The sequence below is a fragment of the Rhineura floridana genome, chromosome 21, assembly GCF_030035675.1.
Source record: "Rhineura floridana isolate rRhiFlo1 chromosome 21, rRhiFlo1.hap2, whole genome shotgun sequence".
Lineage (NCBI taxonomy): Eukaryota > Metazoa > Chordata > Lepidosauria > Squamata > Rhineuridae > Rhineura > Rhineura floridana.
In genome coordinates this window covers 6,335,615-6,359,578 of record NC_084500.1, presented here as the reverse complement: position 1 = coordinate 6,359,578, position 23,964 = coordinate 6,335,615, and the positions used below count along the sequence as shown (strand labels likewise).

The following is a 23,964-nucleotide window of genomic DNA, read 5'->3' as shown; positions in this document are numbered from 1 at the left end:
TACCTCCAATGTGCATTATTGTCTGCACATTGTATTATATTATCTATTTATTTCCTGCCCTTCACCAGTAGATTCCCTGGACGGGTTACAACAATGTAAAATACATTATTAAAAACAGTCTAAAACAATGCGAGAGGGTCCTAAGAACGTATGTCTCTCAAGCGTTGAAGGCCAGGGTGAAGAGATGCCAAAAGCTGTACAGTGAAGGTGCCGGGTGCTCCTCTGTAGGGAAGGAACTCATCAACTTTGGGTCTGCCACAAAGAATGCCCTCTCCTGGGCCCCCCACACCCCAAACTTCTGAGGGCTGCAGAACCACCAAAAGGGCCCGCTTTGCTGATCTTAATACCCGAGAGGGTCTATAGGGAAGGAGGCAGCCTGAGTCATTAAGGGCTTTAAACGCAAGTGTGAACACCTTGGATTTTGCCCAGAAAGAAGCTGGTAAGCATTAGTGCTGAGGGGATTGCTTTATCAGAGCCAGCTCAGATGCACAAAGCTTGTGAGCAAGTTTTTGAGTTCCCATAATCAGATCCCCACCCTCTGTTTTGTACAAATATGTGCGCTGTGGTCTCATCTAGTTTGGCCCTCAGACGTATCTGCCTGCCACAAGAATCGCCCCCTCCTGTGCCAGACTGCTGGGTCCCATTCGAGGAGCACCTAAAAACTGTGAGCTAACAGGGTGTTTCTTTTCATTTTCCTAGTTTTTAAAAGGTTTATTTGTCAAAGCAAAAGGACAAGCAGTAAACTTAAATAAAATGAATGAAACATCAGCGTGCAAATATGCAAGCGAGATTGATCCGTTCCTGTATTAGATACAATAAAAATTACCACAGTCCGTCACCAGGCCCATATAGAATAGTATGCCTCCATCCAGAGCCACCCCTAGGCACCGGGAAGTGGGGCAGTTGCCCCCGGCCCTGCGCTTTGGGGCCCCCCGCGCTTGGCGATCTGCATATACAGAGAAGCTGGGCTGCAGCGGGGGGGTTTTCTCTCTTCAGCCGTACAGCGGCTGTCTCGCCAGCCACTTCCCAAGCTGATTTTGGGCAGGAAATTTGAATTTCCCACTCTTGGGGAATCTCCCGCTCTTCGGCTGCATGCTTGAGCCGTTTTTTCCTCATCCTGTCTGCCCACTCATCAGCTGTGCAGCAGATGTGCGGCGCTTAGCGATCTAATTTTAGGCGGGAGGTTTGAATCCCCTGTTCTTTGGCTGTATGCCTGAGTGGCTTCCCTGTGCTGCTGCCCGCTCATCAGCTGTGCAGTGGGTTTACAGCACTTGCTGGCTTATTCTGGGCGGGAGGTTTGAATCTTCCGCTCTTTGGCTGTGTGCCGGACCGTGTTCCGTGTGGTGTTGTTCACGTTAGTAAGAAATGATTCATGTAGTGTAGCATGAAAATAATGTATCTAGTACTGTTCGCATTGAGGAAAAAAAATAGTGCCAAGACAACAGAGGCATGAATTTGATTATAAATAATTGTGCCGCTAGTTCATTTGAGTGTCGACAACTAAAATGTAAGTACCACTGCATCTTCTTTTTTCTTAATTCATTTTTTGTTTACGTTGTGATAATTTCATTTTAATTTTGTCGATCTATCTATAATTTATTATTATAGATATTTATAATGAATGCAAGTCGAGATCGAGATAAAAACAGAAAATATGAAAGTAAGAGAAAAAAGGCTGAGAAGAAAAAAGAAATAGAAAATCTTCAAAGAGATGGGCTGCTTAAATTTTTTAAGACTGCAAAAAATGAGGGTGATCAGAATTCTGTGGAGTCGCTTACAGTTTATGAACAGGACATGTTAAATTCCACTGAAAACGAAACGTATTCTCGTAATATATCAACTTCGACTGAATCACATGAAATCTGTGAAGCATCATGTTCTTCACATAATACAAACTTAATCAATGAACACAGAGAAAATAATGAAGAAAAGTGTGCGTATAAAATAAATAAAATCTCTCTCTCTCTCAAGATATATATATATAGAGAGAAAGAATGTGGGGGGGCCCAACTATGCTTTTGCCCCAGGCCCCACACATGCTAAGGGCAGGCCTGCCTCCATCCTCTTCTCCTTTCTGATCAAAATCCCCCAGAGCTTGTAAGCCCCTCCAGAGCAGTTGTTCCAAAGGAGAAGTCAGCCAGATTCATCTCCGTATTGCTGAGGGAGGATGATGGGGAAACTAAACAAGCCCATGCCGAATTGCGTATATTGCCTGAAACTATCTGGAGCCTCCTTTCTCCGTCAGACTCACATCTGATCTGTCAGTCTCTCAGCCACCGCTCTGTTGCGATGCTACAACTCCAGCCTTAACCCCGCTACCCCGTTCCACTTTTGTATAGGAATGGATAGGTCTGTCCGTTTTGATTCTCTCCATTTTTCATTTCTCCATTCTGAAATTCAGTTCTCCACATTTCCTGCAGCATTTTCCAGATTTTGTTTAAAAATATCCCCATAAAAATTCCCCGGTATTTTAGTTCCAGTTTCTCCTAATAAACACATTTTTCCTTGCCATTTTGACTCATGTATGCATTATCTCAACTGTCTCTCCTAATATAATGTGCTTTGTGTGCTATTTTCACTAAAATATTTATTTTTATGCACACTTTCCCGTCAGATAATGCATTTTTGTAAACATTGGTTGGCTGGCGAACTGCACTGCACAGTTTGGATAAGTGTGAATGTCAAAAGGATGGCTGTGCTTCAATTTGCAGAGTGTTTGGGGAACTGCAAACTAGGTACGATTTAATCTCTCCCCCATTCCAAGCCTTAACCAAGCTGGCTGTATTTATTTATTTAGCCAGATGTGGAAGACTTTTCACCAGTTTGCAGTGGATTGGCTCAGCTTGAAAATGAAATTTGGATAAGTGTGAATTTCAAAAGTTGGTTGGGTTTTGCCTCCCATATTGTTTCGGAAAGTGAGGATTTGATAGCTTCGCCTTTGAATGCAAACTGAATCAAATTTCTTTCCCAGCCCTCCTTTTGCACAACGGCTAGTTGCGCCGCAGCTGTCAGAAATCGTAACAAACCTTTGGATTTAAAGCTTAAATTACTGCCTTTGATCTTATTTAAAAAAGAGGCAGCCAGGGATGAGAGCCACTTGCCTGTTCCAAATAGTCAGCATTTCAGCTAACAAGGTCTTTGTTTGTCTCACGAGTAGATGATTTTGTTTCTCTCCTCTCACCCCACCCCACCCATGCTCAGGTACGTGAGCGGGACCTGCCCCTTGTGATGCACACACTGGCGTCTGAGTTCACCATCCTCCGGGTCGTGAATGGGGAGGCCGTGGCAGCCGACAGCCTCGGGATAACAAACGGGTTTATGAAGCCAAAACTGGGTACAGTCCTCTCATACTCTCTAAATGCCCCAACTTCACAGGGGCGAGGGCCTGTTTTCTGTTCCCTGCCCATAGTAAATCATTGTCTCTATCTTGTCCCATTGGGGCTGCCTGCAGGGTAGCGCTAAGTTAAAGTCACTTCCTGTTTTGTCCCTGCAGAATGTTGTTGCACCAGAGAATGCACAAGGAGGTTGCTGGTCACCTTGTTGCGCCATAGATTGCATAATCTGTTGCCCAATGAATTTCCATTAGCACGGCCGCTGCATTGGATTCCTCTGTTGCGCAACATTGAAAACTCACTCATCTGCTAGCGCAAGAACCCTTGCACTAGTGGACGGGAAGTGTTGGATACCATCCTATATTTGCTTTGGGAAGAGTTCTCTGGGAAGAAGGGACTATTTGTCAAAACTGCTCTGGGAATTATACCTCTGCAAGGAGAACAGAGGATCTCCTAACAACTCTCAGCACCCTTAATGAACTACAGTTCCCAGGATTCTTTGGGGAAAGCCATGACTGTTTAAAGTGGTATAATACTGCTTTAAATGTAGAGTGCAAACGAGACCTTTGTATGTATGAGAGAGAGAGATTATGGATGAATGAAAGGCAGAGAGGATGTGCATATGTGTGAAATTTTGTGTATGAGAATGAATGAATGGAGGGTAGAATGAAAAAAGAGCAAGGATGTGTCCACCCACTTCCTGGTTTGGCTCCACCCACTATGCCCACCCCACAGGACTTTTGCTGTTATCTGTGAAATGTTGGAGGATGAGTCTCCTTTCTGCCTCCATGCCTCTGCTTTAAGCCCAGTAGAGTAGCCATGGATTGGGCTGAGCGAGAGTTAGAACGGGCCCGATCCAGCACACAGAGAAGTGTGCTTGAGTCCCATTGATTCAGCTGAAAGTTAAGCATGCTTGGGATAGAAAAATATTGCTCCAGGCCACTGTGTCTCTTTGGCCTAGCTCTTACCAAGGTGGTAAACTCATGTCTGGACTATACCACTTTGGATTGCAGTGGGGGGGGGGGGTTCCACATAATCAAGTGCTTCAAATTCCCCATACATAGAAAACCAGCTTGTCAGCAAAATGCGTTGCAGCTAAGCCGTCTCCAGGACATGCCACCTTTCTATCTAGATAGAATGCTTTGGACGGAGATGTGTTTAACGAGCTGGGCCTCCCTTTTCATTCTAAAGAGGTGCAGTCCAGGCACCCGGTGGAGGCTAATCCATTAGGGCAAATGGGACACTGCCCCACCAGCCTCAAGTCTGCCCTCAGCCACCTCCCCCACCTGCTTGCCTTCTTACTTGCAACCTGTCCAGGGGACAAAGCTAGAATGAGTTGGCTCTGGTGCCACCTACTGTTGAGCCTGCCTGCCTTCCACCCTACCAGTTACAATGGGCACAAATATTTGCCATTTCAGCAAGAGCGAGCCTCCGACTTTTATCTGTGTCTGTCTGTCTCTTCTCTTTCAGTTCAAAGGCCTGTCATCCATCCCCTCTCCAGTCCGAGTAACATGTTCTGTGTCACCAGCCTGGATCCAGATACCCTTCCCTCTGTCACCACGCTCCTTATGGATGTCATGTTTTACTCCAATGGGTATATTATTATTATTATTGTTGTTATTATTATTATTATTAATTAGTTTATTTATTTATTTATTTATACCCTGCCTTATGGCCAAAAGACCCTCAAGGCGGCTTACAAGAAAAACACAAATACAGGAATACATCCATAAAACAATACAATTTACAAAATTAAATAACAAATAACATTATTTTTAAAATGGCGATTACAAAACTTCCAATGAAAATACAGGGTGGTGCAGGCGCCTGGAGCGGCAGAAACATCTCAGGCTACCCCCAGCGAAGCTGTGGGTTGGTTCTGTCTCTTTCCTTCTATACCTGCAAGTCTGACACCTTCAAATGTTCAGACCAGGGAATTTGGAGCGGGGCGCAGGAGAAGGCAACGTCCTGAAACCCCATGAGAAATGCTTCCCAATAGCACCATAAGAGCAAAAGAAGAGCCTGCTGGATCAGGCCAGTGGCCCATCTAGTCCTGGGCTCACAGTGGCCAACCAGATGCCGCAATGGGGAGCCCATGGCAGGACCTGAGCACAAGAGCAACTGGTATTTGGAAGCATACTGGCTCCACCCATGGAAACAGAGCATAGACATCATGGCTAGTAGCCACGGATAACCTTTTCCTTCGTGAATGTGTCTAATTCTCTTTGACATCCATCCAGGTTGAAGGTGTGTGTATGCCCTGGCCAGTGGGCATTCAGGTTTTTGAGGTACCAGAGAGATGAGTAAGGCAGACTGAGTCGCAGGTTTACTTAAAAGGAGATAAAGTTTATTGGGTAACTTTCAGCCCTCAGGTGCACCCAACGTGGAACAGACTGCACGTCTTGCACAGAGCTTGACCAGTTCTGAACAACCCACTGGGCACAAGAAGCACTTTTATAGGATACATGTTTACAGCACAATAATGAGCAACTAATTAGACAAAGAATTAAGTCACCACTTTGCCATCCAGTGATGGGACTCTTCCCCAGGATCATACAGCATAACAATAGCTGATAAGCTGTATGCCCCTAATTGCCTGGCAGGGAGTTAACTGCTCCAAGGCCTACACTATCTGCTTAACAAGGCACCTTCCCAGCATCACACAGACTCTCTTGGCAGAGCATCACACCGAATGCTTGTTAGGAACCCCAGATTAGACTCCAGGTGGCTCTGAGCTCATTGACCGTTCCTTGACCCATCTACCTCATGCTTAGATGCTGAATGCTAAACTAGAGAAAACTAAGGCTGGGGGGGGGATACAAGCTCCCCTTGCCTACAGGCAGCTATTCTGCTGATATAGCTGCTGAGGTTGCCCAAAGGCCAATCTGTGCAATCCCTCAGTACCCATGGCATTGATCTAGATCTAGGGGAGTGTTGTTTTTTATTGTGGGGTGGCCTCCATAAGAGCAACCCAACCATATTGCCAAATGCCTCCCGCAGGCGCACGTGACAAATTAGTTTGACATTTCAGAGGGTGATGCAACACGCTGGTGGTGAGAAGGTTAACTGGTTTATTAAACTCGGGACTGCTGTGTTTACATTGTTGTTATATACCTTCAAGTCCATTACGACTTATGGTGACCCTGTGAACTTTTTTTGGATATATTCATAGCGTTTTCATGGTTAGAGCTATTCAGAGGTGGTTTCCCATTGCCTTCCTCTAAGCCTATGCCACCTGGGATTCCCAGGCAGTCTGCCATCCAAGTACTGACCAGGCCTGACCCTGCTTAGCTTCTGAGATCAGACGAGATCGGGCATTTTCAGGGTAGTATGGCCATAGCCGTGTTTACATGAAGTGTCAGTAAAACTGCTGCCTTGGCAGGCAATAAAGCAAATGCAGCAATGAAACAGAAACTAACAGCTAATAGGCAAATTCCTATCCCTCCCTCCAGTCGTATCTGCTGGAAGTAGCAAGCCGTGAAAGATGGGGTTGAGCCTTTTTCTATATTCGAGCTGATTTCCATTCTCTGTAGTGAAGTTTGATGGACGTTCTGCTCTTGAGGCTTCTTGATGTTATTTTGTGGCTTGTTGAGGCTTATCTCCCCAATCTAAGGGTCTTCTATTTATACCGAAAAGGCCCTCTGGGAGAGGGCACCTTATACCTATGGGATCATTATCTTCCCAGGACCCAGGTTGCTTGGTTCTCACATGGGTTACTTTTGTTTATCTCTCTGGCCCTGAATTTGCTACAACTTAGGCTGGGAACACAGCTGTGGCATTCATTCCCATCATTTGCATGTGCCCTCCCTCCATGGGCATAGCTTCTTTATTTTGACTTTCTCTGACTCTTGTTTACATAAGCAGGATGAATTATAGAATCGTAGAGTTGGAAGGGGCCTATAAGGCCATCAAGTCCAACCCCCTGCTCAATGCAGGAATCCAAATCAAAGCATTCCCGACAGGTGGCTGTCCAGCTGCCTCTTGAAGGCCTCCAGTGTGAAAGCCCACTAACTCTCTAGGTAATTGACTCCATTGTCATATGGCTCACAGTTAGGAAGTTTTTCCTGATGTCCAGTCGAAATCTGGCTTCCTGCAACTTGAGCCCATTATTCCGTGTCCTGCACTCTGTTTCTATATTCGAGCTGACTTCCCTTCTCTGTAGTGAAGTTTGATGGACGTTCTGCTCTTGAGGCTTCTTGATGTTATTTTGAGGCTTGTTGAGGCTTATCTCCCCAATCTAAGGGTCTTCTATTTATACCAAAAAGACCCTCTGGGAGGGGCCACCTTATACCTATTTGATCATTATCTTCCCAGGACCCAGGTTGCTGGGTTCTCACACGGATTACTTTTGTTTATCTCTTCTGGCCCTGAATTTGCTACAACTTGGGCTGGAAACACAGCTGTGGCATTCGTTCCCATCATTTGCCTGTGCCCTCCCTCCATGGGCATAGCTTCTTTGTTTTGACTAACAGGAGTCTTTCTCTGACTCTTGTTTACATAAGCAGGATTAGAAGATTTAATTGTTGTAAACTGCACAGAGACCTTCGGCTATGGGGCGGTATACAAATGTAATAAATAAATAAATAAACCAATTAAGCTCACTGTCCCTTCTCAGCTTGGGAAAGCCATAAACAAGCCCACCCGGGCAAGCAGAGGTGCGAGACGAGCTCATCTTGATTGCTTTGGTTAATTGAACAACCTTTCCCGAGCCCTGCTTTTGAACATAACAGAGTGAAAAACGTCTCTCTCAGCTTATTATAAACAATGTCAGAAAGCCTGTGCTTTGAGCTCTCCAGACTCCAATACTATACAATGACAGTGTGCAAAAGCAATAAGCACCCCATAAAGAAGGGGTTTGGGGCAAGAATTATGGGACTGGGTAATGGGCATGCCATACTAAACCTCCTCGGTCATACACCAAGATGGCTTCTGGAAATTAGCACTACACCAACCCAGACCATTGAGTAGGAAGGTACACTGGGGGGCCATCTAGTCCAGGAATGGGGAACCTTTGGCCCATGAGGCTGTCTTCCCCAAAACACACCCACCTGAGGGGTTGCCAAACTTTTTGGACCAGAAGGCACATTTAAATTTTTGAGACAGTGCTGGGGGTACCAGTCACAAAATGGCTGCCATGGGGGTGTGGCATAACACAAAATTAGAGAGTGGTCGTGGTGAAGCTTTTCCCATAATTATATTTCCATACTAGAAAAGGTTTGACCTGTTGAATTTCTGCCATTAAAGGCACAAGAACCCTGTTTTCCCCCAATGCCAGTCCTAAACCATAGCCTAGGCTGCCATCCCATACTTACCTAGAAGTCCCATTAGATACAGAGACACTTACTTCTGAGTAGACATACATACCATTGTACTGTAAGTTAACTATACAGTGAATTCTTAATGAGTCCCTCTGGTCTTTAGCTCCTGCAAAGCAGAAAACATGCCTAAGCCTCTTTGCAAAGTTTTCACATTTGCCTTTTGGGAGGCGGGGGATTCTTTAACACTTACCCAGACTTTATTGTGTAGTAGTATTTGTAGAAAAATAACTTCTAGGCACTACCTGATCTCTGGCGAACCATGTGCTCAAAGGATGCATCCTGATTGGTAGGGGAAAAGGGCAAACTATGGATATTCCAAGGACTAGAAGAAAAGACAGAAGCAGGAAAAGAGCGCTAAAAGGCCAGGCAAATCAGCAGCTCTTTAGGAGCCAGGGATTCCTATTGCCTGGTGTCCAAACAACTCACGTATCAATCATAGCTCTGACTTCACCCATTAGCTAATAACACTGGCAGGTAGGAGCAGCTAGGCTGGCTCATTTCACATAAAATCACTTAGAAGTGGACTTGCACATTTTGCTCCATAGCTTTATTTCTAGGAGGGCTAGGGACTTTTTTAAAAAAATGAAAGCTACCAGCAAGGGTGCCACTGGAGGCGTTTGCAAGCACCACGGCACCTGCAGGCAACAGGTTGGCAACCCGCCATGTGTGATGTCAGGTGTGGGGCAGGTAGAGACACAGCTGCCAGTGCATGATCAGGAGCCGTAGAGCTCATTACTAATTGTGCATTGGCAAGCTTTGGCTCTACCGCCCATCACCTGATGGATGGTAGAAACAGAGCCTACTTGATCAGCTGCACAAGGGAGTTCCCTGCTGGGAAATGCCTCGCACAAATGATGCCTGGGCTGCACATAATGCTTTGAAGCCCCTGACCCTGATTGGCTAGATGTGGCAACCTGTCAGGGATCCTGTAGTAATGGATGTCCTGCAACAGCAGGGGGAGTAGACTAATCCATCTCAACTTTATGATTCTATGTGATAGCCTTCCACGTTTCTTTTTTTTAAAATCCATGCAGCCTTAGTTAATGGATGCTAACCCACTCTCGCTTTCCTTCTTTCCCCTAGAGTAAAAGATTCTGCGGTGGGCAATGAAGATGCTGGACACATTCGCTTTTTCTCATTTTCTCTCATTGAGGGTTACATTTCTTTGGTGATGGATGTCCAGACGCAAAAAAGGTGAGGCTCAGAACAGGCTTCGTAAATCCTCTTCATAGAGACGTCACATGGAGGGGCACCTTTTGCCAAAGGTTTTTCCCTTCCCGGAGGCAAGTAAGTTCGAGATCTGAATGACCATGAAACACACTGACGAGGAAAGAAAATTTAGTGTTCTATTAAAGCAAAAGCTATTGGTTGCAGCAGGCAGGCACTAAAACACTTACAGCAACTAATGAGCACAGATCTTATCTCACGTTCTCCTTTGCTGTGCTGGAAACAGCAGGAGAGACCCCTTTATGGCCATCTTTGGATTTACACCGTACCGCCTTTCCCTGCAGGCCAGTGCCAAGGCTTCTGGCTGATGTTGAGGCTTATCTGCCTAGATCGAGGGTCCTTTATTTATACCCAAAAGACCCTCTGGGAGGGGGCACAGGTGGCACCTATACCTGTGAGTTTTTTATCTTTCCCAGGGGATAGGGTCTTTAGAACTCATACTTCTGACATTTGTTTATCTCACAGTGACCTTGAAGTTGTGCTCGCAAGAGCTGAGAATGCAGCTGTGGAACTTTCCCCCTGCCTGATGAGTTCATTGTTTTGACTAATTAAACAGTCTTTCCCAGCCTCTGCTGTCAGCATCGGCCGAAACAAAACCAGCTTCTTCCTACACAGGGCCAGCGAGCCTGTAAATTCTTGACCAGAGCTTTCTGTTCGAAGCAGAACTCCAGTTCTAGGCACGCAGTTTGCAAAAGCAATAAGCGCCCTATGAGGCAGGGGAATGAGACAAGAATTATGGGACGGGGGAATGGGGCATGCATCTAGATGTCTTCAGGAATGTTTTGCCCCTACAGGGCACAGACAAACAGCACACACACACACCCCAGAAAGTCAGTTGGCGCCTGCAATGACTTAAAAGAGCCCCAGAGTAATTAGGGGCTTCTTAGTGATATCTCAGAACATGAAAACAATAGCTCTGTCATTATATGAACTATATAGAAATGAGTGAACCTCAGAATTTCCTTACAAATAACCAGAAATGGACCCAAAATGGTGCAAAGTAGCATCACCATTCTTCTGCTCCTAAAGCCAGGGCAAAGCATGAGTGTGAGATGGAAGGGATGTGGATTGGCTGTCAGGCCAGACAGTGGCCTGAAGGAGCCCATGGACATGAAGGTCTAGTGCCTGGTAGGAGGAGGAGGTGGCCACCTTTGGGAAGATGCTGTGGGAACACAGCCATTTTGGGGAATCTGGGTCAGAATCTCAGAGACTCCGCTCTGCTGGGGACAGCAAGAGGAACGGCAACTGGAATATATTATTCCCAAACAGGTAATTTTGGTGTTTTATACTATATTAGTTTGCGCTGTATTTGATGTGTTTTGTATTATAAGCCATTGCAGTAAAGAAGCAGGGTATAAATGGTTGGCATCAACCCTACTCTAGAGTAAACCTATTAAAATGAATGAAGCTATGTTAGCCATGTGCATTAACTCCACCGCGTCTACTAGCCTTGAATATCACCCGAAAAAAACTCTTGCATCAAAGGCCTCAGAAGCAACCAGGGGCATTTTTATTTATTTGTTTATTTATTTATTTATAAAAGTATTTCTGTTCCACCATGTCATAAAATATCAGGCTTAGGTGTACAACATCAAACCATAAAACACCATTAATTTAAATGCAGACAATCACTGAAGTGAATGGTGAGTCAAAAAAAAATTGAACAGCTGGCAAGGCCTGTCTGCATAAAAAGGTTTTCTAGAGGCGCCTGAAAGCCAAAAGACAGAATACCTGCTGAATTGCTGGTGGGAAAGCGTTTCGCAGCATGGGATCAGCAGAACTAAATGCCTGACTTGTAGCTGCAGCCAGTCAGGCCTTTGCAACCCAAGGAAGCGCTGCTAGTTGTCAAACTCATGCGGTCCTGGGCCCAGGCTGTTTGAGGCTTTGTGCATCCACACAAGAGCCTTGAACCTGGCTCGATAGGATATAGGCAGCCAGTGTGTTCCTGGCTGCGCAATTGTGCGATGGGCCTCTTGCGTCCTTTTTAATACAGCTCGATGGCTTAAATTTCCCCGTTCTTTTTCAGGTTTCCTAATAATTTGTTGTTTACAAGCGCATCGGGAGAACTCTGGAAGATGGTTCGGATTGGAGGGCAGCCCCTTGGCTTTGGTAGGTTGCACTGCAGAGGTCGGCCGCTGGCGTCCTCCAGGCTAACTCTTGCCTTCTTGCTTAACCGCATAAATAGAAGCCCCTCTCTGCTTTCCTGGTTTGCATATCCATTGTTGAGCATTCCCTATCGTTCCTGGAATGTTAAAGGGTGTTTGGAAACTGCAAATAGTACAAGAACAATGTTGCTAGGCCTTGGGGGGGGGGCATTCATTATTTGGGGCAATTCTGTTTGATCTGTGCTGCCTCTATTTGTCTTCAAGCCCAATTGATGGGGTTGTATTCAGTGCAGCGCTAAGTTCAAGTCACTTAGTGGTATCCTTGTTGCGCAGGCAGAGTGTTGTTGTTGCGCAAGGAGAAACACAAGTATATGTCCTAAGATTGTTGCGCGACAGATCTTACAAGAATCGGCTATTGTGTAGAACAATCCAGTGTTGCGCAAGGGAAAACACAAGTATGTCACAAAATGTTTTGTGCAACATGTTGTGCAATGAGAATCACCTGCTGCACAGCAAGTTGCACAAGGGGGAACACAAGTGTGATGCGAAAGACTGGTGCAACAGATTTCACAGCAAGAATTGGCTTTTGCGGAAGAAGCTTCTGCTAGTGCGGCTGTAGCATTGGGTCCCTTGGCTGCGCATCAGTTGAGCTCCGCCATCCTCTACTGCAAGGGCTTTTGTGCTTGTTGTTGTTGTTGTCATGTGCCTCCAAGTCAACTACGACTTAAGGCAACCATATGAATCAGCGATCTCCAAGAGCATCTGTCATGAACCACCCTGTTCAGATCTTGTAAGTTCAGGTATGTGGCTTCCTTTATGGAATCGATCCATCTCTTGTTTGGCCTTCCTCTTTTACTACTCCCTTCTGTTTTTCCCAGCATTATTGTCTTTTCTAGTGAATCATGTCTTCTCATGATGTGTCCCAAGTATGATAACCTCAGTTTCATCATTTTAGCTTCTAGTGACAGTTCTGGTTTAATTTGTTCTAACACCCAATCATTTGTCTTTTTCACGGTCCACAGTATCCACAAAGCTCACCTCCAACACCACATTTCAAAGGAGTTGATTTTTCTCTTATCCCTTTTTTTCACTGTCCAACTTTCACATCCATACATAGAGATCAGGAATACCATGGTCTGAATGATCCTGACTTTGGTGTTCAGTGATACATCTTTGCATTTGAGGACCTTTTCTAGTTCTCTCATAGCTGCCCTCCCCAGTCCTAGCCTTCTTCTGATTTCTTGACTATTGTCCCCATTTTGGTTAATGACTGTACCGAGGTATTGATAATCCTGGACAAGTTCAATGTCCTCATTGTCAACTGTAACATTACATAAATCTTCTGTTGTTATTGTGAACAGAAAATGGTGGCTACTGCTGTTAAGGATTCTTGCCTTTAGAGCCCTGAGCCAGGAGTGAGGAACCTCGGGCCTAAGGGCTCAAAGTGGCCCTCCAGGCTTCTCTGTGTGGCTCTTGGAATTCTCCCAGACCACACCCCTCACCAGCCCTATTTCACACCATCCTTTTTTCCCCTGGCTGGAATATGCTGTTCAACTCCGGGAAAGCCTCTCAGTTGTCTGGATGGAGGATAAGGAGAGGGGTGTGTGTGTAGAAGCTAGCATATTTTGCAAGCGTAAAGTTTAATTGGTCCACTCACTTTTGCCTCTGGCCCCAAAGACCACTGGCATGCGGCCCTCAGAAGGTTGCCCAGCTGGGAATGTGGCCTCTAAGCTGAGAAAAGGTTCCCCTCCCTTGCCCGAAGAGGTTTGGGCCCGAGGTAGCTTAAGGGCCGTTTCATGCCGCATGATCACGGTATGGGGAAAGATTACGTCTGGGACTTTTTAATTTAGACCAAAAAAGGCCAGTAATTGGAATGGGGGCGACAAGGCTATGTGCAAGGCCTGAACCAAGAGAGACAAAACCACTCTGTTCCTTACTCCTCAGATTATGCCCTGTTTTTGTTCAGTTTGCTCAGTAAAGCAAAGTTAACCAGTATTTCTTTTCTCTTTTGGACTCCATTTGCGTTACTTGCTTGACTTTGCTAATGTTTGTTTTACAGACCAGAGAAGCAATGCTTCTTCTCTCTGGAAAGCTGATTTTCTTTAACACAGTTAAAGACTGTTATTGGGAGTCTGTGGAACTTCCAGAAGGTTCTTGGGCTACAACTCCCGGGGGCCTTGACTATCAGACACGCTGGCAGGGGTTGCTGGGAGTTTGTAGGGCTACAGGTTCTCTATTCCTGCTTTAACAATTCCCTTAAACTGGTGGCGAAGGGAGCACAAGGAATTTTTCTGCCAGTCTATTGGGCGAACTCATGGTGCTTCTCTCTCTCTCTCTGAAAAACTGATGTTTTGAGGAAGTCATCTGTTTACTGCCGTGCATTGTTCCCTCTCTCATGTTGGCATTTCCTTTTGCTCAGAACATCTGTGCATGCACAGGAGGGCAGTTAAAGCAAGCTATAAACAATCAGGCGGCCTGTGAAGTGCATAATCTTTACGGCAAGGAGAGTAAGAGATCGACCTGGTATATAAGCCTGCCAGCTTCCTGAAGTGGGATTTATTGAGAAACCATCCATTTGCCAATAGAATCATAGACTCGTGGAGTTGGGAAGGGCCATCAAAATCCAACCCACTGCTCAATGCAGGGATCCAAGTTAAAGCATATCCAACAGGTGGCTCTCCAGCTGCCTCTTGAATGTTTGGTTTAAAAATGAAATAGGAACTGTATGTAGTCCTATTTCTTAGCAGAAGTATTTAGTAACAACAGAGGATTTTGAGAATCATCCAGCCCACCTTTCCCTCAGACACAAATAACAACAAGAGACAATCTTCTTAGGTAAAAAGTATAAAGAATATTTACTCTTGACCTTTCATATGTTCAGGAAACATAGGCTCTAGCTTAGATGGAAAAAGTAGGAGTCTTAGTCCATTTAGTCTTTGGTGATGATGCTCTCAGGAAGAGCATCTGCCATGCTGCCTCTGCTAGAGGTTAAAGCTCAGTAATGGTGGATATGCAGGAATCTACTAATCCCTTTTACAAAGGAAAGAGGAAGAGAAGCCAGGTAACCCCACCCTTTAGGAAGTTACATCATCAACAGGTACATAGAGATATTCCCCAAATATTAGTTAGAGGGAACATCTCCCTATCAAAGGGGCGGCATGCAAGCTTGCTTAAACCTAACAATGAATGCCTCCAGTGCTGGAGAGCCCACCACCTCCCTAGGTCATTGTTTTAATTGCCATACTGCTCTTATAGTGAGGAGGTTTTTCCTGATGTTCAGCCTTAATGTGGCTTCCTGTAACTTGAGCCCATTATTCCTTGTCCTGCACTCTGGGATGATCAAAAAGAGACCCCGGCCCTCCTCTGTGTGACAACGTTTAAAATGCTTGAAGAGGGCTATCATATCTCCCCTCAGTCCTCTCTTCTCCAGGCTAAACATGCCCAGTTCTTTCAGTCTCTCCTCATAGGGCTTTGTTTCCAGTCCCCTGATCATCCTCGTTGCCTTCCTCTGAACCTGTTCCAGTTTGTCTGCATCCTTCTTAAAGTGTGGTGTCCAGAACTGGATGCAGCACTCAAAATGAGGTCTAACCAGTGTCGAATACAGGGGAACCAATACTTCATGCGATTTGGAAACTATACTTCTGTTAATGCAGCCTAAAATAGCAGTTGCCTTTTTTGCAGCCACATCACACTGTTGGCTCATATTCATTTTGTGATCAACTACAATCCCAAGATCCTTCTCGCATGTAGTATTGCTGAGCCAAGTATCCCCCATCTTATAACTGCGCCTTTGGTTTCTTGTTCCTAGGTGTAGAACTTTGCATTTATCCCTGTTAAATTTCCTTCGTTGTTTTCAGCCCAATGCTCCAGGCTATCAAGATCCCTTTAAATTTTGTTTCTGTCTTCCACAATATTCGCTATCCCTGCCAATTTTGTATCATCTGCAAATCTGATAAGCATTCCCGGCAGCTCATCCAAGTCATTAATAAAAATGTTGAAGAGCACTAGGCCCACTGGCTTCTAGTCGTCACTGCATTATTTTCAAGGTGCTTACAGACTGTCCACTTTATCATCTGCTTCAAAATTTTTCCCAGGGATCAATGTCAGGCTGACTGGTCTGTAGTTCCCAGGTTCCTCCTTTTTGAAGATGGGACAACATTAGCCCTCTTCCGGTCATCTGGAATTCGCTCTCCACAGCAGTTCCTGAGAGTACTTCAGCCAGTTCCTTCAATACTTTAGGATGCAGTTCACCAGGCACTGCAGATTTGAACTCCTTCAATGTGTTTAGGTATTTCTTGACCATTTGTCTGCCATTATTGAGCTGCAATCCTGCCCCTTCAACTTGACGTTTGCCAGGAGGATCACAAACCCTTTCTTAGGAGAAGACTGAGCCGAAGTAGGAATTGAGCACTTCTGCCTTTTCTGTCACCTGTTGTCATTTTGCCATCTTCACTGAGTAGCTGTGCCACCATTTCTTTTCTCTTTTACTATGGACATACCTGAAGAAAGCGTTTTTGTTGCTTTTAGCATCCCTTGCTAACCTCAGCTCATTCTCAGCTTTAGCCTTCCTGACACCATCCCTGCAATTCCATGATACCTGCCTGTACTCTTCCTTCGTGGTCTGGCCTTTTTTGTTTTCAGGTCATCTGTAAGCTTTTTGTGAAGCTACCTTGGCTTCTTCTGCTATCTCCCCCCTTTCTTCCTTGATGGAATTGTTTGCTATTGTGTCTTTAGACTTTCCTCTTTTAGAAACTTCCGCCCATCTTGGACTCCTTTTCTCATTAGGGTCGCTTGCCATGGAACCTTACTGGCCATTGTTCTGAGTTTATGAAAATCGGCTTTCCATCATTTTCCCCAAAGCATCCTGGGAACTGTAGTTTGTTAGGGTGCCGAGATTCCCCTCACAGAGCTACAGTTTCATGAGTTCCCTGGGAAGAAGGATTGTCAAACCACTCTGGGAATGGTTGCTCTGTGAGGGGAATAGGGGGTCTCCTAATAACTCTCAGCACCCTTCAGAAACGACAGTTCCCAGGACTCTTTGGGGGAAGCCATGACTGTTAAAGTGGTATCATAGTGCTTCAAATGTCTGGTACGGATGCGACAATAGTGATATAGTCTGGCCTTCTATAATAACTGCCGCCCTGGGCTCCTACTGGGAGGAAGGGCAGGATAGAAATCTAATAAATAAATAAGAAATACATAAGGCAGCTTCCTAATTGCCCTGCTGGCTCAACCGTGGGCGCAGCTCTCTGGTTGAGGCAGGACTTCGCAGTACCTGCAAGCCCTTTTTAACCAAAGATCCTGGAGATTGAACTTGGCACCTTCTGCATGCAAAAACAGGTGAGGTTGGGTCCACAGCACAAGTAAAGGACCAGCTGCGTCCGCTATTAACGTATCTGCCTAAGCCGTTTTGAGGTCAGAACCAGCCCTTTGGAGGGTTTCCTGGAGAGCAGCCAGGAGGCCGTTCAGGTCTGAAGCATGGTCTAGCCAGATCGCTTCTCTTTGTTCTGACTAACGATAAAAATGGAAATGGACGGCCTTCAAGTCGATTCTGACTTACGGCGACCCTATGAAGAGGGTTTTCATGGCAAGCAGTATCCAGAGGGGGTTTACCACTGCCTTCCTCTGAGGCTGAGAGGCAGCGACTGGCCCAAGGTCACCCAGGGAGCTTCATGGATGTGTGGGGATTCGAACCCTGGTCTCCCAGGTTGTAGTCCAACACTCTAACCACTAGGCCACACTGTAGGGGTGTGCAAAGTTTGTTGCTTTTTTAAAAAAAAAAGAAATTCAATTCATTTTCATGGTTACAAACTTCATTCCATTTTTAAATCCTAGTTGTTACTAGCGTTGACTGGCCTGGGGTTGCAATAACGTTCCTCTTTCTCTCCCCACCTAGACGAATGTGGGATTGTCGCGCAGATTTCTGAACCGTTCGCCGCCGCCGACATCCCTGCCTATTACATCAGTACTTTTAAATTTGATCATGCACTGGTAAGTCAGAGGATGCTTCTAAGTCAAACCTTCTAGCTCAGTGTTGCCTACTCGGTTTGGCAGGGGCTGATCCGGGTTCCAAGTAGGGGCCCTTCTCAGCCTCACCCGGGCGTCGTGCCTGCACGGAAAGGCCTACAACTCTATAAAAGTGCCCAATGACTGAGCTGCAGCACTGCCTAACGAGCCTGCATCTATTTTGCACCAGACCATTGATCCATTTAGCGGAGTATGGTTTGCTACAGCCATCCCACGTCCAGGTATTTGGGGCTTTGTCCTTCCCTGCTGATTGGAGCTAATCAGAGTAACAGGAGGTGAGTCAGCTATGGAGAAGACTCTTCTCAGTAGCTAACACACTCCCCTTTCGTGCTGATTGGCTCCAGGGGACGTCTGTTGTGGAAGAAGGCATTAACAGGGATCTCATTCTCAACCCAGCAGCAAAAGGGGAGGAGGGAGAACGTGGCTGTGACTACCATGAAGAATTTGCCACTGCACTACAGGTTACAGTCAGATATCCCACCTTTCCTCCAATGAGCTTAAGGTGGTGTGCGTGGTTCTCCTCTAACTTTTATCATCGTTTATCATTTTGTCGTCACAACAACCCTGTGAGGTAGGTTAGGCTGAGACACTGTGGCTGGCCCGGCCCAAGGTCACCCAGTGAGCTTCGTGGCTGAGTGGGGGTTTCAGCCTGGGTCTCCCAGGTCCCAATCCAAACCTCTAACCACCTCACCACACTGGCGATTGAATCTGGAAAGCAAGATTTATGCCTCCTCATCTTTCTGGAGGGCGCAGAGGGGTAGTTTAATGGTTAATTGCTTCCACTGCCATGTTCATTCTGTGGGGCTTGTGAAGAAAATGGGATGCAGGAGTCTGCTTTATACAAGTCAAAGATGGATGGATGGGGGCAATCTAGCTCAGTATTGTCTACACTGACTGGCAGCAGCTCTTCAGGCTTTCTGGGCAGGGATCTCTGGGCCTTCCGCATACAAGGCAAGTGCTGTACCTCTGAGCTCCAGTTATTCCCTTAAAAACCAAACAAGATTCCAGTCCTCATGGTTCCCAATTAAGGGCTGATTGAACAAGAAGGCAGGAAGCTGCCTTAGACGGAGCCAGAGCGTTAGGTCAATGCATCTCAGTCTTGCCTACAATGTGTGGCAGCAGCTCTTCTGGGTTTCAGGCAGGATTCCCTTCCAGCCTTAACTGGAGATGCCGCAGGCTGAACCCGAGAGCTCTTCTGCACGCCACTGAGCTCCGGCCTTTTCCGGAAAGATCAAGTATGATTCTCATCCTCACAGTCTGAGTAAAGGGCTGATTTAGAAAGGAACACAAGAAACTACCGTAAATGGAGATGGATTCAAGCTCAGTATTGCCTACACGGACTGGCAGCAGCTTCCCAGGGTTCTAGGCAGTCTTTCCCAGCCCTGCCTGCAGATGCCATTAGGGATTGAACCGAGGTCCTTCTGCGTGCAAAGCAGATGCTCTAACCACTGAGCAACAGCCCCTCCCCTCAGCGATAAAGGAGTGCCGTTTTGGATTCTCCACAGCAAGCTGCAAAATCTTTCAGGCTGGCCTTGGCAGCAGACTTAACCTTAATTATGTCTGGGAGGGGGAGGTTGAGTGCATGTCATTTCAAAGGCCCTTCTATTCCTTCCGGCCTAATGAATGGTAACACCTTATCGAGTCACATGCTGTGTTTGCAATTGTCCCCCCAAAAGAAAAACTATCCCCATAATGGTGCATTAAGCCCCTTTGAGAGGCCTGACCTTTTAACCCATTAAAAGCTCCAGCAGCAAATCCACATTTTCCCCTCCTGCTGTCAGTCGGCCTTTTAGGAATTGGCATCAGCCTTTTTTTCCAGCCTGGAAGCCGGACTGTGTACACACCAAAAAGTCAACAGGATCTCAGATAGCAGAAGGTCAAATGGTTAGATCCACTTGGTTTGTTTCCTTAAACATTAACCACACCGATAAGATAAGCCCACAACATGCCTGCCTTAAAGCTAACACACACTGGCTTATTTCTCACTCGGATGATAAGCCTGTCTGGGCTGGGCTGCTTCAGGTGGGGGGTGGGCTCACATCACTGTCCAAAAAAATATTCCTTGCACATAGAAAATGAGCGAGTCAGGGAGAAAACTAGGGTAGGACCCAGCCATAGCTTAGCGCTTCCTTTGCATGCAGATGGTCCCAGCCAGGTTCTGTCCTTGAAATCTCTGGGTAATTCTGGGAATGTTCCCTATCACAGAATCAGAAGTAGAGTTGGAAGGGGCCTAAAAGACCATCGAGTCCAACCTCCTGCTGTTGTCACACAGAGGAGGGCCAGGATCTCTCCTCAATCGTCCCAGAGTGCAGGACACAAAATAATGAAAGCTGCAGGAAGCCAGATTTTGGCTGAACATCAGGAAACACTTCCTAAATGTTAGAGCGGTACGACAATTTAACCGATGACCTAGGGAGGTGGTGGGCTTTGCAACACTGGAGGCCTTCAAGAGGCAGCTGGACAGCCATCGGTCGGGAACGCTTTGATTTGGATTCCTGCATTGCGCAGGGGGTTGGACTGGATGGCCTTACAGGCCCCTTCCTACTGTTCTATGATTCTACACCTCTTCAGTCAATACTCTTCTCCCAGTCTGCATCTGTGTTGGAATTGTGTTTTAAAGACGTTTTGTTATATATATATATATATATATATATATATATATATAAAATACATGTTTTAATGTTTTTATCACTTGTTGTTTGGTGCCCTGGGCCCCCTTTGAGAGGAATGGCAGGATATAAATTTTAATACTAACAGGAATAGTAGTAACAACAATAATAATAATATAATTGTCAGTTCTTTTTATTACAAGTACTTATTTTCAAAAAATGCAGCATCTTGATTTTCAGGGTGCTTTCCCCCCCCCTTCCCCTCCATAGGTACCGGAAGAAAATATCAACAGTGTTATCAATGCACTCCAAGTCAGTCAAGCTGAAAAGCACTAGGAACCCTTTGGAGCGGATCACAAGGACACATTTTCCGTCAAAAACCCTTCTCAGTATTGTCTTGGAGTGGAAAAAGAAAACAGTTTGGCTTTTTTCTCAAAAGAGAGAATGGGAGAAGAACCTGTCGCCATGCCATGACGAAAAGAAGAAATTAAGGACTGCTTGAGAGGGAAATAACTCGTGATAACTTTTTTTAAAAAAAAAAATAGTAATTTTGAAAACAAAAATCTTCAAAAGGGTGGCAGGTGAAGGTTTTCTGAAGCAAAATGTAATCATTCTGCCATTTCTATTTTCTGGGCGTGTCAATGTGACAGAAATACATCACATCCGAGGTTCAAAATGAAAGAGACTGCGTGCGGTAAGGTACTTCAAGCGAGTAAGCTACTGGGAGGGAGTGCTGTCGTGAGGGTGAAAGAACAAAAATTGTGTAGGATGCGTTTGTGGAACAACAGAGGGGAGGGGAAAAATAAGGTTTGGCTGTCTCACCTCCTTTGTGGAGAAAAAAGCAGGCTGTGCCATGTAGTGTGGCAGCCAAGATGGTCAATCATTACAGGGAAATGTCACTATGAGGTTAAGGGCAAAACAGGAGCCCTCCAGATCATCCCAAAGGTCCATCTGTTCCAACATCCTGTTTAGGAGCTGTTAAATTTGCAGGATGTAAAATTCTAGTCCTCATGGTTCTGAAGAAAGGGCTGGTTTTTAACAGGAACCCCCTGGATGCTGCACTGACTGGCAGCCACTCTCTAGGGTTTCAGGCAGGGTTCTCTCTGTCCTACCTGGAGATTGAACCAGGGACCTTTTGCGCGCAACGCAAATGCTCTAACCACTGGGCTATGCCCCCCTTTCCCCAACCAGATGCTTCTAGGAGGCTGAAAACGGGCATGAAGGCAACAAACCTCCCATTTGATTACTGTCCTGCCCATCAGGGAAAGTCTATTTCAGTAGCATGGATAATGGCGGTCAAGAGCCACACATGCGCCATAAATATGTCTGATCCCCTTTGGAAGCTGCCTCCAGCCTAGTGGCCACCGCCATGCCGTTTGGCAATGGGAACGAACTCCAGTGTCCAGAAGGGCCCCAAATTCAGTCGTCGGCACCACCAGTTAAAAGTGGGTCCTGGGAAAGTCCTTTGCCTGAGATTCTGGTGAGCCAATGCCGGTCTGAGAACACAGTAGTGGACTAGATGGGCGCAGAGTGTCAGTGGCCCTTGCAGAAGTCAGCAGGGTGGAGGATGTGGACAAAGCTAGAATTAGGTAGCGCTCTGGATCATTGGCTCTGGATCCACCTCCTACTGGGGCTCCCTGCCTTCTGCCCCACAAGTCCCAGTAAGCTGCAGGCACTGCGGCAGATTCTACTATAAAGCAGGTTCCTGTGTTGTTAGGGTTACTTGTCATAGGCCCTCTCTCATCAGGGGGAACTGTGAAATGCAGCCTCAAGCAATTGACTGTTCAAAACTTGACTGTTCAAAACCTAACAGAGGCCTTCTTACAGATGTGGAGCAGAAAAAATTTGGGAATTTCCCCCCCCTATAATTTTTTTCCATTTCATAAGTTCATTAGTAACAGAGAATCGATGCCATCTGCAAAAAGATATTAGGCAAGTGCGGCGGTTTTGGCGTTTGTAGCTTTGTTTATTAAAAGCAAGTAAAATAAACCTGCTAGATTAGATCACTCTCTGCAATAAAAGTGGTGCCCTCCAGCTCTCCTGGACCACTGCTCCCATCTGTTCCAGCCAGCATGGCCAATGGTCAGGGATGATGGGAGTTGTGATCCACAACAGCTCTACAGCACCAGAAAATTGTCTAATACAAACTGAAATGTTTCCAATGCAAATTACCCTAATCCAATTCAAAAGTTTCTGGAAGACCCAGATCACTAGGTATTCTCTAATTTTCAGCAGGTTACAGCAGAAAGGTGAGTGCAGGGGTGTTGCAACGTATATACCAATGGATTATCTATTTGAGAATTAGACACATGTGACATTTCCCCGTAAAAGCCAGTGGGCACAATCTGAATGAGCTGTCTTGGGCACATCCCACTGAAATGAGCACTATATTAGAAATTGTGGGGAAGGGGGTGTTGCGCCCTCTATTTTATAAACTGTCTCTTTTAGGCACTTGGTTGGCTTGATTAGACACACCAATGGATTCTTTAAGTTTGTTTGCTTAGTTCAACCTTCCATCATTCAGGATTGTGAGATGGGGATAAGCCCTGACGAAGATATCTTTGTTGGCTTTTGGAAAATTGAAATTTTGATTTCTGAATGTTTGTACTTAATGAGACCTTCTCTGTGTTGCTGCACTTGAATGCCTCTAGGAGAGCCCTCTGCAGTTTCCCAGTACATCGTTGCTGCAAAGTTTTCCAATCTAAGTAAGTTTCACTCTGTCTCCGAATCTTTCTTTCGCTTGCACCTCTTGGCTACTTTTCTCCAGGTGTGTGATCACTGCTCCTTCTCATTCTAATGTCCAGGCTGTGAGTGACATTACTAATGGTGCCAGGATGGTACCACCAGCACACAAGGAGGTAGTGTCAGGTTTCTGGGGGAGTTCCAAGGTTTGCAGAAGCACATCAGACCTTTGGGCATTTCGATCCCTTGAGGGTCCTCCCCCCCCCCCAAACTAGAAACAGCACTATGTCTGCAATGGCTACCCAATAACAAATGACAGTTTGGCCAGCAGGCAAGGGGGAGAGCGGAACAGAAAATTGGACTTGGAGGAATGGGACAGAGTAGGCTGGTGTCCTCAGTAAGGAGAACTCTGTACTGCAACATTTTGATGCAACATCCTGCTGGTAGTTAACAATAAGTAGTATGCATAACCTTTGTGTAGTGTTCAAAGGGCTTCACCTGTGTTCATCTAGTTGTAGTTCTTACAACAACCCTGTAAGGATACATCATCCCCCATTTTACAGACGGAGGGGAACTACTGAGGCTGATGGAGTGGCCTGTCTAAGGCTACCTAGGGGGCAGGGAGCGTTGTAGCAGAGATGAGAGTCGAACAAGGAACTTCCGT

At 45.9% G+C, this 23,964-nt stretch overlaps 1 protein-coding gene and 1 pseudogene across 3 annotated transcripts in view; one reads left to right on the top strand and one right to left on the bottom strand.

Moving 5' to 3' along the window:
- The window catches only part of CASTOR2 (cytosolic arginine sensor for mTORC1 subunit 2), a 70,415-nt gene extending 47,082 nt beyond the window's left edge, over nt 1-23,333 (top strand). For 2 of the 3 annotated variants that reach the window (XM_061605329.1, XM_061605332.1), the window contains exons 4-9: nt 3,202-3,334; nt 4,803-4,926; nt 9,734-9,844; nt 11,904-11,986; nt 17,879-17,973; nt 20,889-23,333. In XM_061605329.1, coding sequence (XP_061461313.1) covers nt 3,202-3,334; nt 4,803-4,926; nt 9,734-9,844; nt 11,904-11,986; nt 17,879-17,973; nt 20,889-20,954 — 612 coding nt within the window. In that variant the 3' untranslated portion in view covers nt 20,955-23,333. Of the gene's footprint in view, nt 1-3,201; nt 3,335-4,802; nt 4,927-9,733; nt 9,845-11,903; nt 11,987-17,878; nt 17,974-20,843 lie in introns of all 3 variants that reach the window. The other variant, XM_061605330.1, reaches the window with a different exon arrangement.
- LOC133374536 (5S ribosomal RNA) lies at nt 6,556-6,674 on the bottom strand (annotated as a pseudogene).
- Nucleotides 23,334-23,964: the final 631 nt, after the last annotated feature.